This window comes from Ciconia boyciana, chromosome 1 (genome assembly GCF_034638445.1).
Source record: "Ciconia boyciana chromosome 1, ASM3463844v1, whole genome shotgun sequence".
Classification (NCBI taxonomy): Eukaryota; Metazoa; Chordata; class Aves; order Ciconiiformes; family Ciconiidae; genus Ciconia; species Ciconia boyciana.
The window spans coordinates 211,985,209-212,008,315 of NC_132934.1; the positions used below are offsets into that span (position 1 = coordinate 211,985,209).

Here is a 23,107-nt window from a genome sequence, read left to right on the forward strand (position 1 = left end):
ATGGTGATAAACACACCAAATGTTCACATCATTGGTGCTTCCATTCAAGGCATTATTATCCTGGTGAAATTCTTCCACAGGACAAGGGATGGGGCAAGGAGTAGAGAACAAACATATCAAAGCTGTATTACCCAAACAGCATTATTTCATAAGGCTGAAATAAGCACAAAGATGATGCACTACACCAGCAAAAACAAAGTTACCCTTGTGAAAGGTCTGTCAGACCCTTAGCAGGCAAAGGCCTGTGATTTTTTCCATCTGCCTTCCAGATTGAATTACAAATCCATCGCATTTGGAGGATTAACTTCAGAGGAGAGGAAAAATTTGTACATGAACCTTCAACATGCCACAGATTAAGCAGTATAAAAATATTCCAGTTTTGCTGAGTGTGTTTTGACTAGAACTAATTGTTTAAATAAAATACCTTACAAAATAAGTTTGATCTTCCCTGATCATGGGAATGGTTGGTGGCCAGCCATTTATCACTGTATAGGAAACTATACAGAAAAGCCAGCGCTTCCAGAGCAGCATGTGGTTCTGAACAGCTTTTGTGGAGGACTTGGTTTTCAGGGAGTTGGGCAGTAAGGAAAAGCAAGCTGCTGCTTTGAGGCATAAATCAAATGTTTTGTTAATGCTAGTTTTGCTTTCACCCACTTCCTCTAGTTCAGTCTGGCCTCAGTCCAAGCCCTGCTGAAGTCAAAGGGCCTGATGCCCACCACTTTCTGTTCCTGTTGTCTTGAAAGGAAGTTCCTGCATGGAAACTACCATCTAAGCCTACTTCTGACTAGCCTTTTCACGCTAAGTCCCCTTGTGGATGCTTTTAGAAAGGTCTTTTGCTTTACAATGCAAGAAAACTTACTCCCTTTGGAAGCAGGATAAATTAACTAGGAATGAAAGGAGATGCACCACCAAGTGTGTACATATCAGCAGTCAGAGGGAGAAGGTAGCGCACAGTATCATAGCTCCCTGCGTACGCACACCCCATGCAGGCAGGCCTTTCAGTGAATCCTCCTCTTCTGGAAGGAGAGAAACTTCTCAGATCTTACTCTACAAACGCCTTTTCCAGATAATCTTCACATAAACACTCTCACATTAAGCCTGACACAAGGGTAAGCTTGTCTCTTGGGCTGGAGGAGTGAATAATGGAAAAAGCTGTTATGCCAATTTGAAGATGGAAACAACAACCCAAAGGGATCAGAAGTTTTGTTCTTTGCTCACTATACGCATTTAGAGAACAGCAACCACACTGTAGCACAACTGACAGTACTAATCCCACTTGGTAGTAGCACTGCAACAGTATTAGAAAATATTCCAGGCATGCCAGGGCTGAACTAAAGCACAGGAGACAGGAACTAAAAATTTATAATAAAAAAGAAAATTAACCCCCTACACCACAGGCAAGGAGGACAGTATCTACTAACTGTGCCAAAAAGAAATGCAATTCCCATTCTTCTGTCTGTGTTTAATTAACTGAACTCACGTGCCTAGAAAATAAAGACATTAACCATTTTGCAAGCATATGGAAGATCACTGAGTGCAGGCTGGTTTTCCCCATTAAATTTCTTACAAGTTTCATTGCTTTAGATATATATCTACAAATTCCAGAATGTATGAAATAAAGAAAATTAAGGTATTTCTGAAGAAATACCTTTTAAATCTTCTTTTTGAAGATTTAAAATTAAATAATCAAGTGTGACCTCTAGTCTCTCACCAATTTGGCATATGTTATAAGTTAACTGCAGACTCTACGATGACTTCTTATATAGTGTTGGATTGTCTTGATCTCTTCAAAGTCAGATTTTGAAATCAATACAGAACACATTAGCATCAAATTCCATATTGAATTTCATTTCCTTCCTCATCTCCCCACCCCTCAAAAAAAAAAGCAAGAAATTCAGAGCTAAGACTGATTCAACTGCTAGAAGCTCATGGGCAATTGGTACAAGTCAAAATAACTTCAATGAAGTTAACAGGATTTCTGTCATGCACATCTGGCTTGTAAACAGCTTGCTACTTCAGCCATGTGCAGTTTTGTGTATTGTTTAGTCCTTTAGACTTTCTTTAATCAAGACAGTCTATCAGAAATCTTTCAGTGGCCTATTACAGCTTTTAATGAATAAAGCTAGTGAGATAAAAAATTCTTATTTTCAGAAAGCATAGTCATCATTGATGCTTTTTGTAGTCTCTAGTATTAACTGCTCACTTGAAGGAAGAGACTGCAGGTTGTGAGGAAATTAAGTGTTTCCTGCTTAATTTGAGAAGCTGATGTGTGCATTGTGACCCACAGATAAGTAGTGCATAAAAATAAAAATTCACTGACAAGCTTTAACAAGTACTTCCCCGTTTTCCTGTCCACTGAATAAGAGCTATTGTTTCTGCTTATAGACCTGGCTTATAGCTTACAGCTCCCATTTTAAATCACATTATGAAATCACAGAGTAAGAGCTGCCAAGTACTCCTGTACTACTTGATGAGTAAAACATATATTCTAAGTAATTCACCTCTGAGACAAACATCAGCATCACTTCTTCTCTAACCACTGACAACTTTTAATGGGTACCAAGGGGCTCTGTAAAAAGCACTTTGTTTTTTCCTTCACCAGAAGTTAAAAGTGCTATTGTATTATGGTGCCAGACCTGAAAAACAAACCCATCTTAACCATTCCCGACATCTGTTACTATTCAGAGACACCAACCTGAGTCACAATAAGATGCTGAAAAAATTGCTAACTAGAATTTAAAGTGCTACTCTCAATCTGTCTTATTATCTTCAAAGCGTGTTTTAGGCCCATGGTTGAGAATTACTTCATTAGCATTAAAACATCTTATACAGTACTGTTGTGTACATGTTTTTAGTGACACTCATTTACATACAACAGTGAAAATTTCAAACACTGGAAAACGCTGAATTGGATTAAAGGCATTTTGTTCTGTAATCGTAAACTTCCCTCTTGTGAGTACAACAGATGCAACATCTAAGAGCAAAACTGCACCCTTAGTTTGCATTAATCCAAACTTACCATCTTAACATCACCTAATCCAAATTTATCATCTTAAGATGATAGATTAAGACAGCATTGTCATCAAAAAGGGGATCCAATCTCTTCCACCTCACTTTCCTTCACTCTGCTCATTCATGCAGTGACCTGAGACTGAAGTTAAATTGTTTTTTGCTGTAGTACATTTTCAGTTAGATCAGGAAAATTCTGGGATTCACTGGCTTCCTCTAAGTCAGCCCTTCCTGTAAAATAGAAAGAACCACGTCTGAAAAATATATCTTTGCTTTTCCTTTACAGTCCTTCTCAAATTCTCTTTTCTGGCTTGAAACTTGCATTCTAATTTTTGCACTTTCAATCAAGGCTTTCATTTTCTATGCCTCAGAACTTCAGTCTGTAACACAAAATAGGGTATCAAAGACACTTGATCTAGCCAGAAAAGATCAAACTTCATTACTTTGAAGCTTCATTACTTTGAAGCTTCAACATAGCTTCCTTTTATGTACACACAATATGAAGTGCAGATGTGTTTCAGAACACAAAGACTTGCATATGAATTTACTAAGCTATGAAATACTGACATAGACATGAAATCTAGGAAGTTATTAAATGCAATTAGAACCCTGGATCTTCTGGAAACGGTGACACAATTGACATGTATTACTTCAAAAGACAATCTGACTGAAGTACCAGGCTCAGTAACTTGCTGAAGGTAAGTTAATTTGTTCTTGTTACATTGGGTTTTAGGCCAATTTGTAGCAGTTCACAAAGCAAGTGATACACTTACAAAGTGTGATTGGGGTGAAGGGTCCACCAGCACATTAAGTCTCACACAGCCATCAATTATCAAATTGAGTGAAGAGACACCACATCCACTCTCTTTTCTGAAAGAGACAGTTTATCACTGAGAATCCTTCAAATATCAGGAAATTTAAGGCATCATCCTCTCAGCAGTACTGCACTTAAAGCACCACAAGTTCTTGGGCTACGGCTTTTGTAACACTGGTACGCGCACTGAAGACATGAATGCAGAGGTGCAAGACAAGGCTCCCCCAAGGTCAGAAAAGCTGCCTGACTCCAGACCCTCCCCACTATGTTGTAAGGTTATTTCTGCTCAGGCAAAGAGAAGTAGATGGCTCTGGGATACCTCACCAAGTCTTTCCAATGAATTTGAACTGTGGTCACTGACACAGCTGCCTACAAAGAAGCCATTCAGATAGTGGTGGTCTTCCTGCAGCTCTGTATACCCTACACATCATTTTCTCTGTAAAGTTCAGTTTTGGATGGATTAACACACAAATCACAAGCACCCTTTTACCAAGTAAGCAACCAAAGCAGAAGTGAGAATAGTCTTGCCTATAAGAGTCACACTAGTATGTCAGAAGAGCTGAAAAGGAGACCAACTTCCCCAATATAGATACAATTTGTTGATGAAAAGATGTGGCTGATGGCAGAGTATCTCCTTCAAGGGCCATCTACTAATCTAGGTCAGCATGAGATACCTTTATACTGGGGCAATTTCACTTCTGCATTGGAAGAGTAGAGGGCTGAAAGGCATCAGTTACTTATTTGGGGGGGGGGGGAGGGAATCACACCCCCAAGCCAAAATAATAAAAGTTGTTGAGGACATACACAGTCCAGTATGCAAATTAAGATCCTAGTCACACTGCCACAGGCATTGCTCAACTTATTTCTCATTATTCTAGACTTTAGCCCCATCGTCAGGGATGCTGGACACTTAAAATGGTAGACAGGAGAAAGTTCAATGTAAATGAGCGTTGAGCTGAACTCTAACCCTGTTACTTCTCTATTTTTATGAAAGCAGACTTAAATGTCATTGCTTCTCAGTAAAGGCTGACACTAAACCCTCAAGCAACACTACTGGTCTATAGGCCTTCATGCCAAGGGGCTCCATTTAGAGATTGTAATTCCACATGAAAATTCTCAGCTGCTGAAATGTACTCCTCCAACATGCAACATTAATGAATTGTTCACAGTGCTCAAGAGGTATTTTTAAGCAACAGAATTCATGCAAGAAATCTATTTAGACTTTTCAAAGTTTTCTTTTGTGGAAATATTAAATATTTAAAGACTATTCAAAAATATTTTTTAATAGAAGTAGGTATAAGAAATGCTTCTTTTGTGACAGTGTAATATTTTGCCATATTATAAAATCACTTTTACATTGCATGATTTTACATAAATAATTTTAATTTATGTTGAAAACCATCCAAGGGGTAAACCAGAATCGAAACAGGAACTTTAGGTAAGAAGAAAGACTCAGCAGCACAGAACAGAAGCAGATGATTCATGCCATAAGCAACTATAATGTAAATAAACTTCAACAACCCTGAGGTGGCAAAGTATCACCACCCCTATTTAATAGGTTAATCATGGTATTTATGTTCCACTATAGAATCATAATGTAATTACAAAGTCCCAAACAGCAGCACTTGGTGCATGTTTCATAAGGGCTGAAGAGTTTGCCCATCAGCTCTTCATGCTGGGCTACCGGTAAAGAGCAACCTTATGCCCTCCATGTGATTAGACCTCTCAGCTAACCCTACATCTTTCAAGTGCCAGGCAGCAGCATTCAAATATTTGATGAATACAAAAAATACATTAATATACACACATGTCCCACCATGTTCAGCAATACTAGTAAGTCTTTGGACAAGGAAAGCAAGGATTTCAAGGCCTGTGAATAGGACCCCTCTTTCCTGCAGCAGCCACTCTCAGCCAGTATGATTTTGCTTGAAGTAGGGAAAGGGAACATGGAAGAGACTGAAGGGAGCAAGATGTGGCATCATCTTTACAACAGGATGTCACGGGGACTCTTCCCTCCCTTCTCTCAACATCTAGCTACCTCCCAAAATCCACAGATCTCAGGTACACGGCAGGTCTGCTTCTTTGCTGGCAACTGGAGGGCATGCTGCTGTCTGCCAATAGATGAAGGAAATAACCAGGTGATACCACAACCCAGAGAGGGGACGAGGACAGAGGTGTTACAGCATGGTGGCAAAGGGTGGTTCAGACAATGACACAGAATTAGTATCGCTGATACTATGACAGCAATGTGCAACAACCAATGTGCCAGAGCAATTATGTGTCACGCTTAAGAGTTACAACACTACCACAGGATTGATATCCTGGCCAACACGGACCACACATTGCAGAAGGTATCCACAGTACGTTACCAAAATATGCTTCCGGGCTATTAGAGCAGTTAATGGAGGAACCCAAATCTCAAATCACTACCCAAGTGATTGAAAAGCATTAGACAGAGATGCTTTCAGGACATCATAGGATTTATACAGGGAGACCACTGGAAGAGGAGTGCTCCCAAACCAGTAACACAGTCTGCAGAAGGATATAATCTCAATGTATGGATTTGTCACTAAAACTGTTCCCAGCCCACCTCTCACACCCCTAGTGACAGGGACCTGGACTCTAAAATTATTCCGTAGCTATTCAGGATAATCTTACAAGGGTTATCTGTTTTCTTCATGTCTGTTCTCTCTGAAAGCGTAATCTTCCCATTTTGCTCATTCCGTCAGAAGTTCATCTTCTACAAAGGTGAAACAGGAGATGTTCAATCCACGCACCATCCAAGATGCCTGTGAATTAAACACCTTCTCCTTCTCACCACTCCCTGTGTAGACCAGGGCATGAAATGCAGATGCAGGCTACAAGCCTGATTCTAATCAAACCAAGAGAATACTAGAAAAGTGTCCTGTCCCCTTATTATACCTCTGTGATGGTTGCACTTGACCTCTTAACCAAACTAACAGTAGTTTGGTACAGGCTCCAAAGGAGGTAAAGACCTGAGCCATGGCCAGGCGAAGAACTCCTGGTTCCAGTCTGTTCTCCGAGAACCCACAAAGAAGCCAAGTGGCACAGTGAGCATTGATGCTATGAGCTTGGAACACCGATCATGTGATTGACACATAAATAGCGGGTGGCTTTTCCAAGACTCATTTATCAAGGAACAAAGAAAGTTGTGGGTACAAGGAGTCTCATGCCTACCTTTTCCATTGCATGTAATTTGACTACGAGCCAACCCCTTTCTCCCGTAAATATGACAGCCTAAGTGAGCCTTCTTTGAGCTCTCCCTGCTAGGCAGCATGGCTGCACAGCAGCAATCTCCCCTTGAGCTGGAACACCTCTCAAGCGTGCTCCTCAAGGCAGAGAGACCTTTTACCAACAGAAGATTGTTGGCAAGTGACCGATATCGTGCATAACCTTGTAGTATGGTAACTTTGATTACATGCTGAATTGATAAATTTTGCATATATAATCCCTTAGACATAAACCGTTGTCCAAGTCTGAGACTAAGATTGGACCTAGCCACACCGAGCTCCATCAGGAGTTTAGAAGGCAAGGGGGTCTACTCTGAACCTCGTGACTCAACAGGAGGGTCCTCTGTACCCTTATGTATCCCCGGTCTCTCTGTGAATCATTCTAACTTGAGTTTGACCCAATTTTCCTTTGTATGTTTCTTCCATGCAGTAATTAACAGAGTGAACCTTGCCATCAAACTTCATTAAGTCACACTTTTACAACATCATATTAAAACCACTTTTGCTAATACCTTTGACGGTGATTTTTTAAAGCAATCTAAATCACTCGTTCACAACAGCCTCCCAGTAAGAAAAACCATCACCTCCCCTGCAAAAATCAGGTACAGCACAGGTGAAGACACAGATGTTCTCTGACACATACAAAGGAACGTTCACTGTTTTTGTGAAAACCTATAAACAAGCAGGATTTCAAGTTTTCTGCAAGGGGATCACACCAGCACTTGTAGCCCTCTGTTCTGTCCACATGCTATGGATTTTGCCAACAAATTGTGAGGAGAATTGTCAGAGCAGACAGGAAAACAAAGCTCAGACTAATAAGATAAATCTATGCCATATTTAAAACAAACAAACAAAAAACCCCACAACTGCTATTTGCAGTCAGGGTACAACTGAGGCCCCTGGCCCCTCTCTGCCAACATGCCGAGAGTTATGTTTTGGAATACAGACTTTGGTGCTAGGATATGGTGTATAGATACAACAGAGCAGACTGGAATAACTGGAGTATTCAAGACCTGGGACGTTTTGCCAAAGGGAACGAGCATTGCAACACCTAGAAATCCACAAAAACATAGCACTGTCCAGTCTGGGGCTAAACGAGGCACCTGATAGAATAAAATGTCCCCTGAATCCCCACGGAAGCCCCCGGCCTGCAGCTGCACTCGGCTGGGCCGCGGGAAAACCTCTAAGTGACAGAAACTGCACCGGCAGCACCTGCGAGGCCCCGGCGAGCCCCGCACCACACCGGCGCGAGCCTCCCCGGGCAGATTTCCCCTCACCCCGCCCCGCCGCAGCTCCCCCCCGGCCCAGCACCGCTCAGGAGCGCCCAGAGCGGAGCGGCGACCGCGGAGCTCTGTATTAAGCGGAGCTACCCGGCCGCGGCGTGAGGGAAGGCAGGAGCCGCTCCCCCGGGCCGCGGCGGGCTCCTACCTGCTGCGTGAGGTAGCGCGTGAGGTAGGGGCCGGTTGGCGGCGCGGCGCCCCGGCGGCGGGGAGGGGCGGGCAGGACGCCGGGCGCGCTGAGGAGCAGGAGAAGCAGGAGGAGCCGCAACATCGCCGGGAGGAGCGGAGGCCGCCGCCGCCGCCCCCCCGCTTTATAGCGGCCCCGGTCCCCCGCCTGCGGGCTGCCCCGGGGGGAGCGGCGGGCGGCGGGACCCAGCGGAGGGGGCGGTGCCACGCGTGCGGCCTGAGCGGGCAGCGCTGTGCGCCCCACCCCCAAAGGGGAGGGGTTATCCCCGGCACGTGGAGGGGAGGGCACTAAGTAGTGGGGCTTTCCGATTGGCTACGGAGTCGAGGGGGGCGCGCTGTCGCGGTTGCCTGCGGCGACTTGGATCGGGGTTTCGGCCGCGCGGCGTCCTGCAAGGAGACGGCGATTGGCTGCTTGAAGCACGTGATCCGCCCTTCTCGTCGCTAGGTGCCTATGAAGGACGTGTGAGAACGAGGTTGGCATCTGATTGGGCAAGTGGGGCGGCCCTGTCTCCGGACTGCGTCTCGATTGGGCGAGGGTCGTCTCGTCCCCGCCCCCAGCAACGGCCCGCAGCAACTCGCCCTTCCGCCTTCCGCGCTCTCCGCAGGGCTGGGGCCGCTCCGGGGCTTCCCCGCGGCCGGAGCTGAGGAGGTGGGGGCACGGCCGCGGTAACCACCTTTCGGCGTTTCCCTCCCGTGCGGGCCTGAGGGCACCGCGGGGGGGCGGCGCCGCCAGCTGCCCGTTCCCTTGCCCAGGGGACAGCGCTTCGCCGTTTCTCGCCTCCTGCGGCCGGGAGACGGAGACTCGATTTGGTGACGGAGCGCTCGAATAGGTACATCGGTAAGAACGGTAATACTGCAGTAACTGGAGCGTTTCCTGCGTGCTGAGCAAAGCTTAAAGCGCCCGGGAGGAGTGACGGGGCTGGGGTGGAGCCAGGCAGCTCCCTCCGGCCTTCAGCACCCTTGTGCAGTGCCCGCGCCCGGCTAGCTCGGCCTGGCTGCTCGCTGTCGGCCTCCGGGGGCGTCTCGGGGCTGGAGTGGGAGGAGGCTTCTGGTTAAGGGGTAAAAATTGCAGTGTGAGGCCTGTGACACCTCTTTGTGTGCGTTTGGATTTTTTCCTTAGGGAGCGTTGAAGGCAGTGACCCCACCAGAGGGCACCAGGCACCGATGGAAATCTTGGTGAGGCTTCAGGGCTGTTGAAAGGCAACGCTCGTTGGAGGCTGGCGGAGAGGAGCACCTGGAGCGCTGTGTGATTCCCTGGCTGGGTATGTGGGTCCAGAGGTTTGGTTTGTTTTGTTTATTTAAAAAAAATAAAGTAAAACAGATATATTTGCACTGCCCTTTTTTAACTTATGTCCAGATAATGAGTACTGTATTTCTATCAAAGAGAAATAGAGGTGTGGATCTTGAGTCTGTTTGCTCTAAAGGGAGCTCTTACCAGGACCTGTGTGAATACGTACATGCTACGCTTTATCTCCCATATTTCAATGGAATACTTGAAGTATTCACTGTGTTTTCTGGGGTGTGGGGTTTTTTTCTTTCTTTAAAAAGTGCAGATAACATATACTTTGTTTATATAGTTCTGAGTTGAAAACCAGTTGGAATGCGAAGCACCTGCTGGTTTCTCCAAGTCTCCCTTCTTGGGCAATAGCAAAATCAGACTTAATTTTTAAAATGGGACTTCTTTTCTATATTAGTATGTTTTCCACATACTTTTTACTGATAGCTTGTACTGTAACTAAAACAAAATAGTTCCATTTTGACAAGAATCGAAGGCATGCACCATTTAATATATTAGGTCAAATGAGTCTCTGTTAATACGTGTTCTGAGGAGAGATTTTTTTTTTTCATTTTGGTTGGCCCCCCAGTAAAGCTTTTACCTTTTCCTGCCTCTGTTTTCCTGGCCTTTCCAGGAAATCAGTAGGGAATATTGGGATATCTGATTTTTTTTTCCCCCCTTCTCTGAGTACTCCAAGTAATGAGTTTAGTCACTCGCATATTTCTTGTACTCGTGTTACAGATCTTGTTTTTACCAGAATGCTGAGAACGGCGCACCTAAGGGCAAAGGGATAGCCTGTAAGTTGAACTTTTTTTTGTGGCAAAATATGAACAAACTATCATGGTTGATTATTGAATGATTTTTAACATGTAAAAGCCATACTTGAGTCTCCTTTACCTTTTTGGCCTTTTGCCTCTCTGAGGGAGTTATGGGATGAAGATGTGAAATTCACTTCCTATTCTGAGTTTATTCTGCAGCTTACATTGAACAGAGATGTATATTTAGCTATTACTGTGATGAAAGTGCTTTTGCAAAGAAGGATTTTTAAGGTGTCCTTTAATTCAGCTGTAGAGAACATTTTGGTCACTTAAGTTGGAACTCTATGATTTGAGGTACTTTAGGGTATTTTTGTCTACATGTTTCTAGCACCTGCTGAGAAAAAAAAGTTAACTTTCTAAAATAAGGGAAGTTTCCTAAAAATTGTTATTTTGGACAGTATAGTGATAATAAAGGCAAGATAATTCTGCAGGAAAGTAATACTGAATAAAAATTTATTTATTTATTTATTTAAATATTTCAGCATTTATTTGTCAGTTCCGTATGTCCTCTTTGTTGAAATCAATGGTAAATACTGTAGAGCTGTCTCTTTGTCTCAAAGGGCGTAAGTATAGATGCTATTGAGAGCCCTTTTGAGATTTTTCTGGGTATCTTCTCCTTTCAAAGTCAGTGGTATTGAAGGCGTTTGCAGAATTGCAAGCATAGAATCATTTCAGTTTTTAACCCCATGTTGTGACTTCATTCTAGATTAAGGAAAAAAAATCAGAAACAGATTTGCTGCAGTGCCGTGCTCAAGGATAGTTCTAATAAAGATTCCCAAAATACAAGCGGGAATTTGCATGACTTATCTGCAATGGTGTGCAAATATCATGAACACTTGCTTCTTATTACATATCCTCATCTTTTTTTTTCTTTCTAAAGGGTTAGTTAAGGCTAATAATAGATGTTGTCTCCATTGGGCTACCATTTTCAAACAGAGATCATCATTTCCTGGGGGCTGCCTTTCAAAATGTTCAAACAACCCAGCTAAAAGCAGATAATATTAACATCTTGTAAAATGAGAACTCTTTGAACCATTTTGTTTCAGGTGATGCTGTGAGCACATGAATAGTGTGAGAGGACTCTTGGCTGCCTCTGTAATTTCTGTCCAGAACTCCTGCTTCATCTATCCTGCCTGTCAAAAATGCTGTTCTAGGCTGATACTGGATTCTAGGAGGTAACGTCTTGTTTTGGGATTTGTTAACTGTAACTGTCAGAGGCCTTGGGAATCTCTGGGAGCTGAACACAAGTTAAAACAAGTTGGTGGAAATGCAGCCATTGTAGAAATAAGTGCTAATTTCAGATATTTATGTTACTTATCACTATCTAGATCTCTTTGTATTCCAGTAGCAGCTTGGAGGTCATTATGGATCAAGAGTTCTATTGTGTTCAGTGCCATGCAATATCGAAGGACAGTTTAGGAGAATAAATGATGTGTGTTAACAGCTTCCAGCTGCATCCCCTGCAGTCTGGTTCTTTAGTGCCGTTCCTAAGTTGGAAAGCATTAGTTGAAAGCCTCTCCAAATCAAATCCTAATTCTTTTTTTTCTTCTCATCTATATGTGCAATGCGTGGGGTAGTCCTGTATGACTCTGCCACTTACCTGTGTGTCCAGAAACGTATGAGCTTTCCTTTTTAATCCCACTGTTATGTGAAATCTGTGATACACAGAAGAACAGTAAATCAATGAATGTCAGCACTAAATGGAAGGAGCCGACTTTGCAAAGCAAGAATATCTGTTGTTTCAAATGCTGAAGTAAAAGATAAGTGCTGTTTGCTGGTGATTTTTTAAATCTAGGTATTATACTAAAGCTACAGGAAGAAAAATCCCAAACCAGAACAAAACGCAAAAAATGGGGGTGCAGGGAATTCAAAATTACTCCCCAACAGGTCATTCAAAGCCCACTGTTTCTCTCCACCTTCACAACAGGCTAGCATTTAACAAATCAATAAAAGCAGCCAGAGGGATTCTGTCATGACACAGACACCTTGCTGAGCCTATGGTAAGATTAATGCCTCAAGGAGTAAAGAATAAGAAAGAATCTTATAGCTCATAACGGAATATTTGATACATTATAGTAGTAATACTTATGGCTGCAGATAAGTTCTTACTTCAGCAGTGATTAACAGAAGTTCATGTATTCGATCTTTTTTTTTTATCCTTATACTGTCTTTTGTCAGGTTTAACTGTCTAAAATGCGGCTGCACAGGTGAAGCTAAAGATGTAAGCTACAGATATAGATTGTCCCTAAAGGTTGCTGACACTAATGATTTGTTTGACATTACCGTGTTTGGAAGTTGCTTAGATCCGTTCTTTGGGGTCACCGCAGAAAACCTGCAGAGGTAAGGAATGGTTTGTTTCTAACTATGTAGCTGCTGCTTTTTCTTCAGCCTAAAAAAATTGAGATAAGCTTGGATGGTGGGGAGACGAGTGGGAAGAAGCTGCTAAAGTGCTCCCTTCCAGCATTTCCTTGGTACCCATCACCTTGAGAAAATGCTGAAGTCTGGTTTCTTCCTGAAATCTTGAAATTTTGAGATGAATTACATCTGCATAAGAGATCCTTCACTTGTCTATTGAAGGCAGCTACCACCTAAGTGAGCTTCACAATTTGGTTGGTTGGTCGTCTTCCTTGCGTCCTTCCGGCTTTATTTGAGATGGTTGAATTTCCTTTGTCTAATGTCAGATTACTAAGTAAGTAAGTTGGCTTTTCCAGAGATTCAGGCATATTTTTTCCTCAAGATTTTAGAAGAAAAATTTAAGGTAGAGATAGAGCCTTTGGGTTTTGGATTTTTTTTTTAACAGTTTGGATTTTAAAAAAAAGTGTGCACCTTATGGCTTTAATTCAATATGACCAGATTTTCCTTTAGCGAGGAGAGATTTCTAAGAAAGCCTGTTAGTCCTCAAAGCCTGACCACCTACATTATAAACTTCAGATTTTCTGATACGTTAAACTGCTAGGATGGGATATTTGGATACATTCACTGCTTGTTTCTCAGTTCTGTTATTTTCCAATGACTTGTGTTATCACTGTGTCAAAGATGAATGCTTTTTAAATCACATATTAGCAGCATTAATAACATACTCATGGCAGGCATTCTACACTATACTGCTGTACTACTGTCAGCTGTGAAAAACAGTTATTTGCCTGTCTTAATATGGATGCTGCTGTTGCTGTAAGGGTGCAGGCAGAAAGGATGTGTAAGCAATAGCAGCACATTGACAGCATTATACAGTCATTGTGTTGGTACAAAAATCACGGCCACGCAGGGAACACCCGAAAGTTGTGTGTATATTAAACCTATTCAAAGCGGTTGTTTTGTTTACTTCTATTTCACCAACAAATTAAGTGAACTAAACAATTGAATTTATAGATTCATGGTTTCCCTGTTTTCATTCTGTGTTTAGTTTAAGCTACCACAGTATCTTCTCTTTAGCGTGTGTCCTACATATACTACAGCTAAAATGCTATGTAAGGCTTCCTCTGTTGGTGCAATACTTCTATATGTTTTTACTCAAGGTGTATTCAAGACTTCAATCAGCTGTCAGAAGAAACAAACACAGATGCATCTCCAGGAATGTTAGTTCAAGCAGTGGAAACCTGTTTCATTGGAAAAAGATTTATATTTGGAGTGAAGGTAACTTCTAATCCACTTTACTCTCTTATAACAAGTTTTTTCATTAGCTTGTAGCAAGTTGGGGGCATAGACTGAGTTATCAAAACATCATGTACAACATCTTTTGGGAATTTGAGAACATTTAGGGCTAGGACATAGGAAGGATTCTGCTCCTCTTCCCCCAGAGTCCTGTGTTATTTTAAATGAGTCACATCTAAAAGTCATCTTGAATGGCAGTAATCAGCTTGACAGTTTGTCAGGGCTGCTTTCAGAGAGCCTGAGCAGTGCCAGCTCCTGTGCATATCAGTAACAGCTTGGAGTATGTAAAAAACCATGTACAGTTCAAGCAAGAAACAGACTGTCTTTTCAAGCACTGCTCTACCTTTCCCATGCTGCATAGTCTCCTGGCGTCTGAAATGTAAGGAGAAACACATCCCTTTGCAGCATTTTGATATTTCTGGATTTAAGAGCGTGTTTAAAAATGTTGATAAAGTACAGCTGTTCAACATAAGCATCTGTGGCTCTTTTATGTGTTTAAGAGACTTTGAAATATTAGTTCTTAGTAATATTTCCATAGAAACAGTCTTCCAAGTTCTCTTCAAGTGGTGCTTGTGTGAGTCATTCATATTATGAAGTCTGTGAACTAAATTCTACCTGGCAGGTGTTTTTCCTCTCCCACAGGTACTGTGAGGTTTGTATCTGAGCTGAGATTTTCCTAATGCACAGCGTCTTAAGTAATGGAAGTTGGAGGACTTCATGGATTAACTTTACTTAACTGGAACTATTCACCAAGTCTCTAGGTCTGATGCCTTTACAAATACAAGTAATCCTACATATCGACAGCCTTGTTGCTGCTCCTGCACACACAAGGACTGAACACACATTCGAAGACCATTTGTTCAGCCTTTGGCTGTAGATGTTTCTGTATAGTTGTGTTCAGTTATGCAGATGCAGACAGTTGCACTCTCCCAGATAAAACTCAGAATCAACATAACATACTTTTTTAAGACTTACCTAGAAGTGTATTATTCTTGGCTAACAGCCTTCAGCCTCAGCCATTGCATAGACTTACGGAGTAGGAGGTTTGTTGAATTTGAAGACAACTGTCTTTGCTTTTTGGCCTCTCTGGCATTGCTAGACCTTGAGAGAGAGGTGATAAAGGGTTTATCCACTTCTCAAAACATTAGATAATTCCCTCTGCTTTTAATGTTATTTTTCACCTGTAATTTCTGTGGAGAGAGAAGCACGTTCTATAAAGAATTGCAGCTGAAGCTCCTTTGAAACACTACTCTCCTAAATAAATCTGAGAAGGTAAAGGTTGTAGCTTATTTCCCTTTCACAGAGGTAGCGCATAGAGAACATCATGCTGGCTTTGATAGCTGAGCTGCCAAGTCAGGTTTCTGGTAGCAGAGTGCTCTGCTGCAAGTGCTGCCCAGTGCCTCCTAGGTAAAAGAAAAGCATTGGCCTTAGGCAGCTAGCCATTTGCACAGAACTGCACTGGAGGAAGCCCGGAAGCACCCGGTGCCCTAAAGGGAGGAAGAAATTTTCTGTAAAGTCCTTTCTTAGAATTCGTGGTTGTTTTTCCAGCTCCAAAACTCTGCGTAATTGCAACAAGCAAAGAACCTCTCACTGTGATGCCCTTTATAGCCCTTGCCAGTGCTTATTTCCCAGGGAGCGCTGCATTGTGTGACAGACTGTTTTGTATTCTCTTCCCTGCAGATCCTGACAAAAAGTGAGACCTAAATTTAAGCCTGACTTAAAAGACATGCGTTAATTTAATTTTTTTTAATCACAAAATAAAGCATTGTACTAAGTTGTTTTTTGGTGTTTTTGTTTTTTTTTTTCTTTTTCCCCCCAGGGTTGTGCAAGTGAAGATGGAGGGCGTTCTGCTGCCAGCAGCATCTTGCAAAACTGTTGCAGAATTAACAGAAGTACAAAAAACCTTACAGCTTGCCAGATCTTCCTGCCAAACACTGCTGTTACTGGCTTTACTGTTATCAGCTACTTCTGTCGGCTCCTGCAGTTGGCAAAATGCAGGAGCTGTAGTAACAGCTCATACTTACCTGATGTATCTTCAGCTCCAATAGATGAACCTGTCAGTGAGCTCAGTAGCTTGTCTATCCTGAGCAGAAACTCCTGTTTTGTTCAGTCTAGTGGCAGAGAAAGTCTTTTAGGGTCCTGGCAGCAGTCCTTCAGCATGACTTCATCTGTTGCTTGGGTAACAGCAGAAGACTTTCCCACTCTGGAAGTGGGAAAGCTGGTGAGTGAACAGCATGAACAAGAGGGGTGGCCTGTCTCTGCAGAATCGTGCAGTGTAAGCCTCAACAATCAAACTCTTTGGGATTCACAGTTTTGCAGCTCTTCTGTGAAGGAAGGGGATAAAGAGGAGGATAATGAATTGAGTTCACAGCCTAGTTGGACTGACAGTATCTCTGCAACTGGTAAATTAGAGAGAGTATCCTCTTCAAAGACTGAGTGTTCACACAGAAACAGTTCCAGGTTGTTACAACATCCCTTGGAATTTGGGATAAAAAGCATTTACCCAAAGACTCATAGTAGAAATTATTCTTACCCAGAAAAATCCCACAACTCCCTTTTTCACAAGAGAGATGCCTCAGCTTCTAATCACATAAACGTAGCTGGAGCATCTCAGATAGATGCTGTGCTTTGGGATGAGCTCCCATTCTCAGAAAGCCTAAATGAATTTTTAGCCAGAATAGAAGATGGCAAGAGTGTTGTAACATCACCCAGCCTTGATGCAGGCAAACAGGCCCTTCCTGAAAGGAGCAAGTTGGGTGTAAATCTTAACAAAACTTATCCCAGGCAAACCCTAGTAGCTGGTGATTTGCCTGAAGCGAGCATCTCAAGGAGGCTCTTGCCAGCAGCAGAGAATGATAGTTGGGAGAACATATTTGCTTGTCTTCAGTCAAATGCAAATCCTCCAAGTGATGAGGTGTCACAATGTGAGTCTTCCTCTAGTGTTTTATCTTCAACTGACAAGGAATGTGGAGCATCTTGCTTTATACCTAACCCTCAGCTACCTATTCTGTCACAGTCCTTGCCGGTTACATCAGAGCCTTCTGTTTCCGAGAGCAGGTATGTGCAGTCCAGAGAAGCAAACATTGATATTTCAAAGTCATCTTGGTCTTTTATTAGTCTGCAGTGTACTGCTGAAGATGGAGAAACCTCCTGTTTAAAAAGGAGCAAGGCAGCTACTTGTGTGCATTCTGCACATGATAGCTGTTTAGCTGGTTGTGAAAATAAAGAAAATTCTTCTTCTACACCAAGCCAAAGAACAGATCTTACACTCACAGGGGCATGGGACTTTGATCCAGCAACTCCCAACAATACAAGAAGGACACATAAAAGAGAATTAAAACCATTGACAGAACTGTCAGAAAATATCTTCAAAAGTGTTAATAGGACAGAGATGCTGTGGAACAATAACTTCCCTGAAGGCGGCTACAATGCTTCTGCTGATCTCTTTGATGGAAGTGCAAGAGAGGTAGCAGAACCTGTAGAATTCTTAAATAAATCATGTAATTCTTTAATACAGGAAGATACTTTGACAGAAAAGGTCACAGCTCCTGAATTGGTGCTCTATCCTGGAGATGTTCCCTGTAACAGTTCAAAACCGAGCTCATCCCTACATAGGTCCCCTCCTGCTTTTAGTAAGCACAGTACACCAGTAACTTGCTCCTTCTGTGATGCAGAATGCAATTCAGTTAGCGCTCAGGACTTTGTTCCTCATTCACAGTCAACTCCTATGACAAAACCTCTCCAGAAACTGTGGCCTGTTGGGGAAAGAAGCTCTTTTGTCACTATCTTCATCCCTAAAACTCCCACTAAAATCCATTCCAAATGCAAACGATCCAGGTCTTCCTTTCAAAACACTCTCTTGCAGCAGCTTACTGGCAGGTTAGTGAAACGTGCAAGGCCAAGTAACAGGGAAGACAAAGAAAGTAATAGCTCTGTTTCACAGCAGTTCCCTAACAGCCAACTGCCTGCCAACTTTGAGGAGTGGATCCCTCCATCTGCAAACAAAAGGTTGAAACCAACTGCATCTTTAAACTTAAAAGCAGTTAGCTGGGCTACTGACTTGCAATCGACCTGTGGGCACACTGGCAGGAACCCTATTTCTGAAAGTGGAGAGAACAGTGAAAATGATGTCTGCTTCAGAAGTGCGAGATTAAACCCTGGGGATACAGCCAGGATTCTAACAACTCCTGTATCTGCAGGTGTCACCAAGGCCTTGTTTTTAAACAATACGATCCTGGAAACTTGTTCCCCTTCAGAAGGCAAGAATCTCCTCTCAAGTGGGAATTATTCAAGGGGTATATTGGAAGGGGCAACTGGCTGGTCTCCTGAGTTGTTCTTCCAAGCACAAAGCCCTTTTTCCAGTAAGCCAAAATGCTAAAAAAAGATATTTCTATGCTGTGTTCTTTTTAATTATTAAGACTTTTGGGAAGGAGCCAGTAGAAGAAAAGAGCTGTTTAAAAACAATTAAATTGTTTATACACCTATTGGCATATGTATTCCTAAGATGAGTTATGTTTATGTGCAGATCTTTGTACCACAGAGATGGGGGAAAACAGAATTTGCAGTTACTTTATTTTATTGTAAATTAACTCTAGCATGTGCAATAAAATCTTTTGTAAATGTGTGAGTATTTAGTAGCTCTCACTTTATCGGGTACAGGTAGGTGAAGTGTTTTAGTGTTCAGTGTTGTCAGGTGGAGGGGACCATCCTGAGAGGTTGGTAGCAGCTTCCAGTTTTCCTGTAGGCTTTTTCAAGTTAAAGACTGCTAGTGGCAGATTCCTGGCAGTGTCTTTCCTCTTCCTTGCTTCGGGTTCTTCCATGTCCCCCACCCAGAACAGCTGCATTTAGGATCATTGAACAGAGAAATCTTGGAGCTGCTGCTGCAAGCTTGTAGGTTGGGTCCTGCAGAAGGATGTGGGAACCTGGTGGCACAGGATCCCATCAGTCTGAAAATGCTGACTTGTAGAAGCAGAAGCAGGCCTAAAATTATCTGCTGTGACTTTTTTGGAGGCATAGAATTAATATGCACCATTTACATCGTGACTGGTGACAAGGAGACTTGACTTGGTTCATTCTCTGCTATGAGATAGATATTACTACATTTCTATGTTTGAGGCCTCGCTTCATTTCTAACACACCTACTTAAGCCCCAGACGCAGTGTTTGGTCAGAAGAGTTTTGTGCCTCTGCATGCAAGGACCAAAGTGTATCAATACTGATAACTAAAGCACTTTACTTCCAGGTTATAAAGGCACCACCTCTGCCTTAGGAAATCTGAGAGGCAGAAGTTGCTGGAAGTTAGAAGAGTATTGTGGGAATGTATCATTTTGTGCTCATCTTGTTCCTCTGTGTTTTACTTACTATCTGTGGTTAGTCACTGTTGGAGTCGGGGCTAGAAGGGCTTCTTGTGTGACTCTGAAAGGCTTCTCTAACCTGGTCTCACGACAGGTACCTCATTGGGGCGTGCACACAAACCAGCGCGTTATGGCAGGACCCACCTAAGACAGCCAACAGAAACCATGTTTGGGGTTGATGAAAACGAGACCTTTGGAGTTTGAGCTGTAATCTTTGTGTGCCTTCACATGTTTTCTATAAAATAAATCTGTACTCTTTATTTTCAGGACACTCTGGGAAGTACGAGGGCAGTTACTCTCTCACCACCTTGTCCTTTATCCACTATTTGTAGAATGGATCAGCCTTACAGAACATACAGGTAAACCTTTTCAGTTTTTCAGTCTCTACCCTAAGTTCTGCAACTTCTAATCAAATGCATTTCTCATTGAGGGATGGGAGGGAGAGGAGTATTTGAAATCCAACAAGCCGCTTCTGCAGCTGAGCAAGGTATTAATGAGATACAGGCTCTGCTGCTGAGGGCACGGGTGTGCTGAGGCTGCAGGCATTCCTGCAGCATGAGCAAAGAAAACGGTTCCTCATGGCTACACAGCAAGTCTGCACAGGTAAATTCACCTTACAAAGAAGTTTTTCCATAGCAGTCAGTGTTGGTTGGGTGGTTTTTTTTCCCACTATGTACTTACAGTTGAGGAGATTGAGGCACAGGTTCAAAGACTTGCCCAACATTAAGAGAGTGTGCAGCCTAGCTCTGGATATCACTGAAAGACCTTAACCAGCAAACCATCTTTTCTCCTTGCTGTCCTACCCAGCAAGATACTCGAGCACAACCCACAAGTTCTTCCTGGTGTTTAAGGATGCTGCAACAGTAGGTGGCAGTGGCAAGAGGCTCGAGGTTTCTTCTTAGAGGTCCAAGCCTAGATCCTCGCAGTCCCTGGATCCTAGACATAAACAGAAGAAAAAGGAGCATCCAGTTATAGCAAAAAACGGGGGAGGGAAAGCAGAATTGAACATAATTTGATGACCAAAGTAACTTCAAGCATCATACCTGTGAGTGGAGTCACTTGTTAGGTGCTGTGTCAGTGACACCTGCCATTGCAGAACATGGTCATGCTGTGCTGTGATACACAGATACCTATGCAGGGCTGCTTGGCACAGCCAAAGGACATGAGGGTAACAGAAGAAGCCATATAGACTTTATAAGCTGTTGATTACTTGCCCAGCTGAGCTTTAGCCCTGCACTTGACAGCAAATCAGAGCACCAGACGGCACTAGGGTTGCTTCAGTCAGGATAGTGCAGGGCTGTAGGGTGAACCCACCTAAACAAGCCCCATGCTTGTGCCTGCATTTACCAAGGCTATGCCTGTTCAAAAGTTGCAAATAAAATCCTACTTGATGAATCTGTTAGGGGCAAGTAGAAAAGGAGTAAGATACATAGCCTGTCTGGAAATGGTAAATCTACGTTTATAGTTTATGTAGAAGAAATAAAGGGAAAGACAGCATTACTCACAAATCAGTGAGCACAGGGACAGTAATATTGAAAGAGTTTTAAGACATCAGTGCTCAAACAAATAAAGCTTGAAACGAGTTGTTTCTACTACAGCCTCCCACATAATATGAGACTGCAGCATCACTGGCTCTTTAAGCACTCCCTTGTGATGAACTGGACAAACACCCACTTTATCATAGGGGCTAGACCAGATCCCAGTGATACACCAGAGACTTGATGTGGCTAGCAATGAAACGCTGCCAGAACTTCTACATCGTATACCCGACAGCATCTTGACATGAAATGTTTTGTCCAGCATGAGTGATTTTATTCAGCGGAGAATTCATCCACATACTATGGTAAGTGATAGCTTTTGTGCAAGCTGATGTGATTATAATTATAAGCTTGTACAAAAAGAATAAAGCTCAGCACGTTTAATTCTGAAGGTAATAAAACTCCTGAAAATGCATATCACGTTTGTGGTTGATTCTCTATGCATAGAAATCCATAAATCAATACTAGATTTTAAATTAGGTAGGACTGTCTGTACGATACTATTGAAATTAATGCAGGGCAGTCAGCTCTCCTGTGCTTTGTGTGAGAGGACTGCACACATAGCGAGACCAAAAAGTACTGTTGTGTGACAGGCCCCTGTCAGCAAGATGATATCTCAGCAGAGCTCTCGAAGTGCTTGGTAGGAAGACTGTACACAAGAAGATGGAGGAGAGGCAGTAAGCTGGCTTGTTTTCATTCCGGTAGTCTGTTGGTCTTGCATTTCTTCCCCTGGGCAGTTTGTTCCCTTTTTGCAGGGAGCCTTCGTGCTCCTACAATCCTTTTACGCAGAGCAAAGCCTGGCACAGGCTGTGCCCTTGCTGCTGCACCTGCTGAACAAGGAGGTTGCACATCCCACATTACATGCTCCTTGCAAGGAAGAGCTACCAGTCTTCACCTGCCCCTTACCTTTCCCCAGGAAGAGCTTGGTCTGGCTTCTCCAGCCATCACTCCCACAGGCAACATGCTCCAGCCCTCCTCTCTTGCAGTAAATACTCAATTCCCAAGCTGTCTGAGTTTTAAGGATGTTTTCTTCCCCTCCTTTTGCCCAGTTCCTACCTAGCAGCATGCAGGGACTTTTCCCTCTCCAAATACCTCTTTGTTTTATTACTGACTCAAATTGCCAGCTTCCTGGGGAACACAGAGCAGATGGTCCAGCCCTCATGTCAGACATTTACCAAGGAAGGATCTTCGAGGTCAGTGGAAGAGGCAATAAAGGACACATGGTATCTTCAAGCTTCACAGCTCATTTCTCAGTGTAAATGTTAGCAGAAATCATCCTTGATGGGGAGCAGAGCACAGGGAAGAAACCTGATCCCCAGAATGAGTCAGAGCACAAACTTTACGTATTGACCAAAAGACTAAGGACTTAAAATGGGAGATCTTGTCCAAAAGGATTCCAGGCCCCCAGAAAGGCAGGTCACTGGGGAACTCCAATGGAAGAAGCAGTCTGCTGTGGGCATGGAAAGAGCAAGTTGAAGGCTGAAGAGAAGAACTAGCATCAAAAAAAAGGGCACTGGCATAAAGAATGAATTCAACCGAAACATCCAAATGTCACCTTCATCCACACAACCCTAGCATCCTGGTAGGACAAGAGCTTAACCAGCTACAGGTTTGCAATGATGGTTAATGAAGATGCTACCTCTGTCAAAGACCACCCTCTAGTGACTGATGCTGGCATTTCTTTGGTATTTCACACTTTGCTATGAATTCTCTGGTTGTGAATAAGATTTTTCTTCTGCTCTAGTGCAAAGGGACATTGCTCCCATGGACAGCAGCTCTACCTTTGCTCTTGCTGCAATATCCCAATGCTGTGAGAGCCTTGCTGTGCTGGACCCAAGCAGAAAATGCTCAGCAGCCATTCATTTGTTGGTCTGATATTAAATCAAGTGAATCGATTTGTCTTGTGCATATTTTTAAGGCAACTTTGCTTT

General features: G+C 42.9%; 2 protein-coding genes across 13 annotated transcripts in view; one reads left to right on the forward strand and one right to left on the reverse strand.

Annotated features, from left to right (window-relative positions):
- The window catches only part of PRCP (prolylcarboxypeptidase), a 33,657-nt gene extending 24,908 nt beyond the window's left edge, over positions 1–8,749 (reverse strand). Inside the window, exon 1 of the mRNA XM_072850771.1 lies at positions 8,503–8,749. Coding sequence (XP_072706872.1) covers positions 8,503–8,625 — 123 coding nt within the window. The 5' untranslated portion in view covers positions 8,626–8,749. The remainder of the gene's footprint in view (positions 1–8,502) is intronic.
- Positions 8,750–9,113: 364 nt separating this feature from the next.
- Positions 9,114–23,057, forward strand: DDIAS (DNA damage induced apoptosis suppressor). 12 transcript variants are annotated; one of them, XR_012040498.1, is made up of 10 exons: positions 9,114–9,378; positions 9,661–9,802; positions 10,558–10,613; positions 11,681–11,809; positions 12,813–12,974; positions 14,150–14,267; positions 16,105–18,646; positions 19,906–19,997; positions 21,323–21,481; positions 22,301–23,057. XR_012040498.1 is itself a non-coding variant. In XM_072850774.1 (9 exons), the coding sequence occupies exons 4-8, from the start codon at positions 11,697–11,699 to the stop codon at positions 19,968–19,970; spliced, it is 3,000 nt and encodes a 999-aa protein (XP_072706875.1). In that variant the 5' UTR covers positions 9,114–9,378; positions 9,661–9,802; positions 10,558–10,613; positions 11,681–11,696; the 3' UTR covers positions 19,971–19,997; positions 21,323–21,572. The 12 variants fall into 12 exon arrangements, 11 of the variants coding, with proteins under 11 accessions (XP_072706875.1, XP_072706877.1, XP_072706879.1 ...); XM_072850774.1 differs by lacking the exon at positions 22,301–23,057 and having other exon boundaries at positions 21,323–21,572; XM_072850776.1 differs by lacking the exon at positions 22,301–23,057 and having other exon boundaries at positions 16,105–17,342; positions 20,446–21,572.
- The last annotated feature ends 50 nt before the right edge of the window (positions 23,058–23,107 follow it).

Bases quoted from the DNA above. Each gene is read 5' to 3' on its own strand.
- DDIAS (XM_072850774.1), top strand. From the start codon at position 11,697: ATGAATAGTGTGAGAGGACTCTTGGCTGCCTCTGTAATTTCTGTCCAG. The intron at 14,268-16,104 runs GTAACTTCTAAT...TTTTCCCCCCAG, and splicing joins GATTTATATTTGGAGTGAAG to GGTTGTGCAAGTGAAGATGG. The intron at 18,647-19,905 runs GTAAGCCAAAAT...CTTTATTTTCAG, and splicing joins AGCACAAAGCCCTTTTTCCA to GACACTCTGGGAAGTACGAG.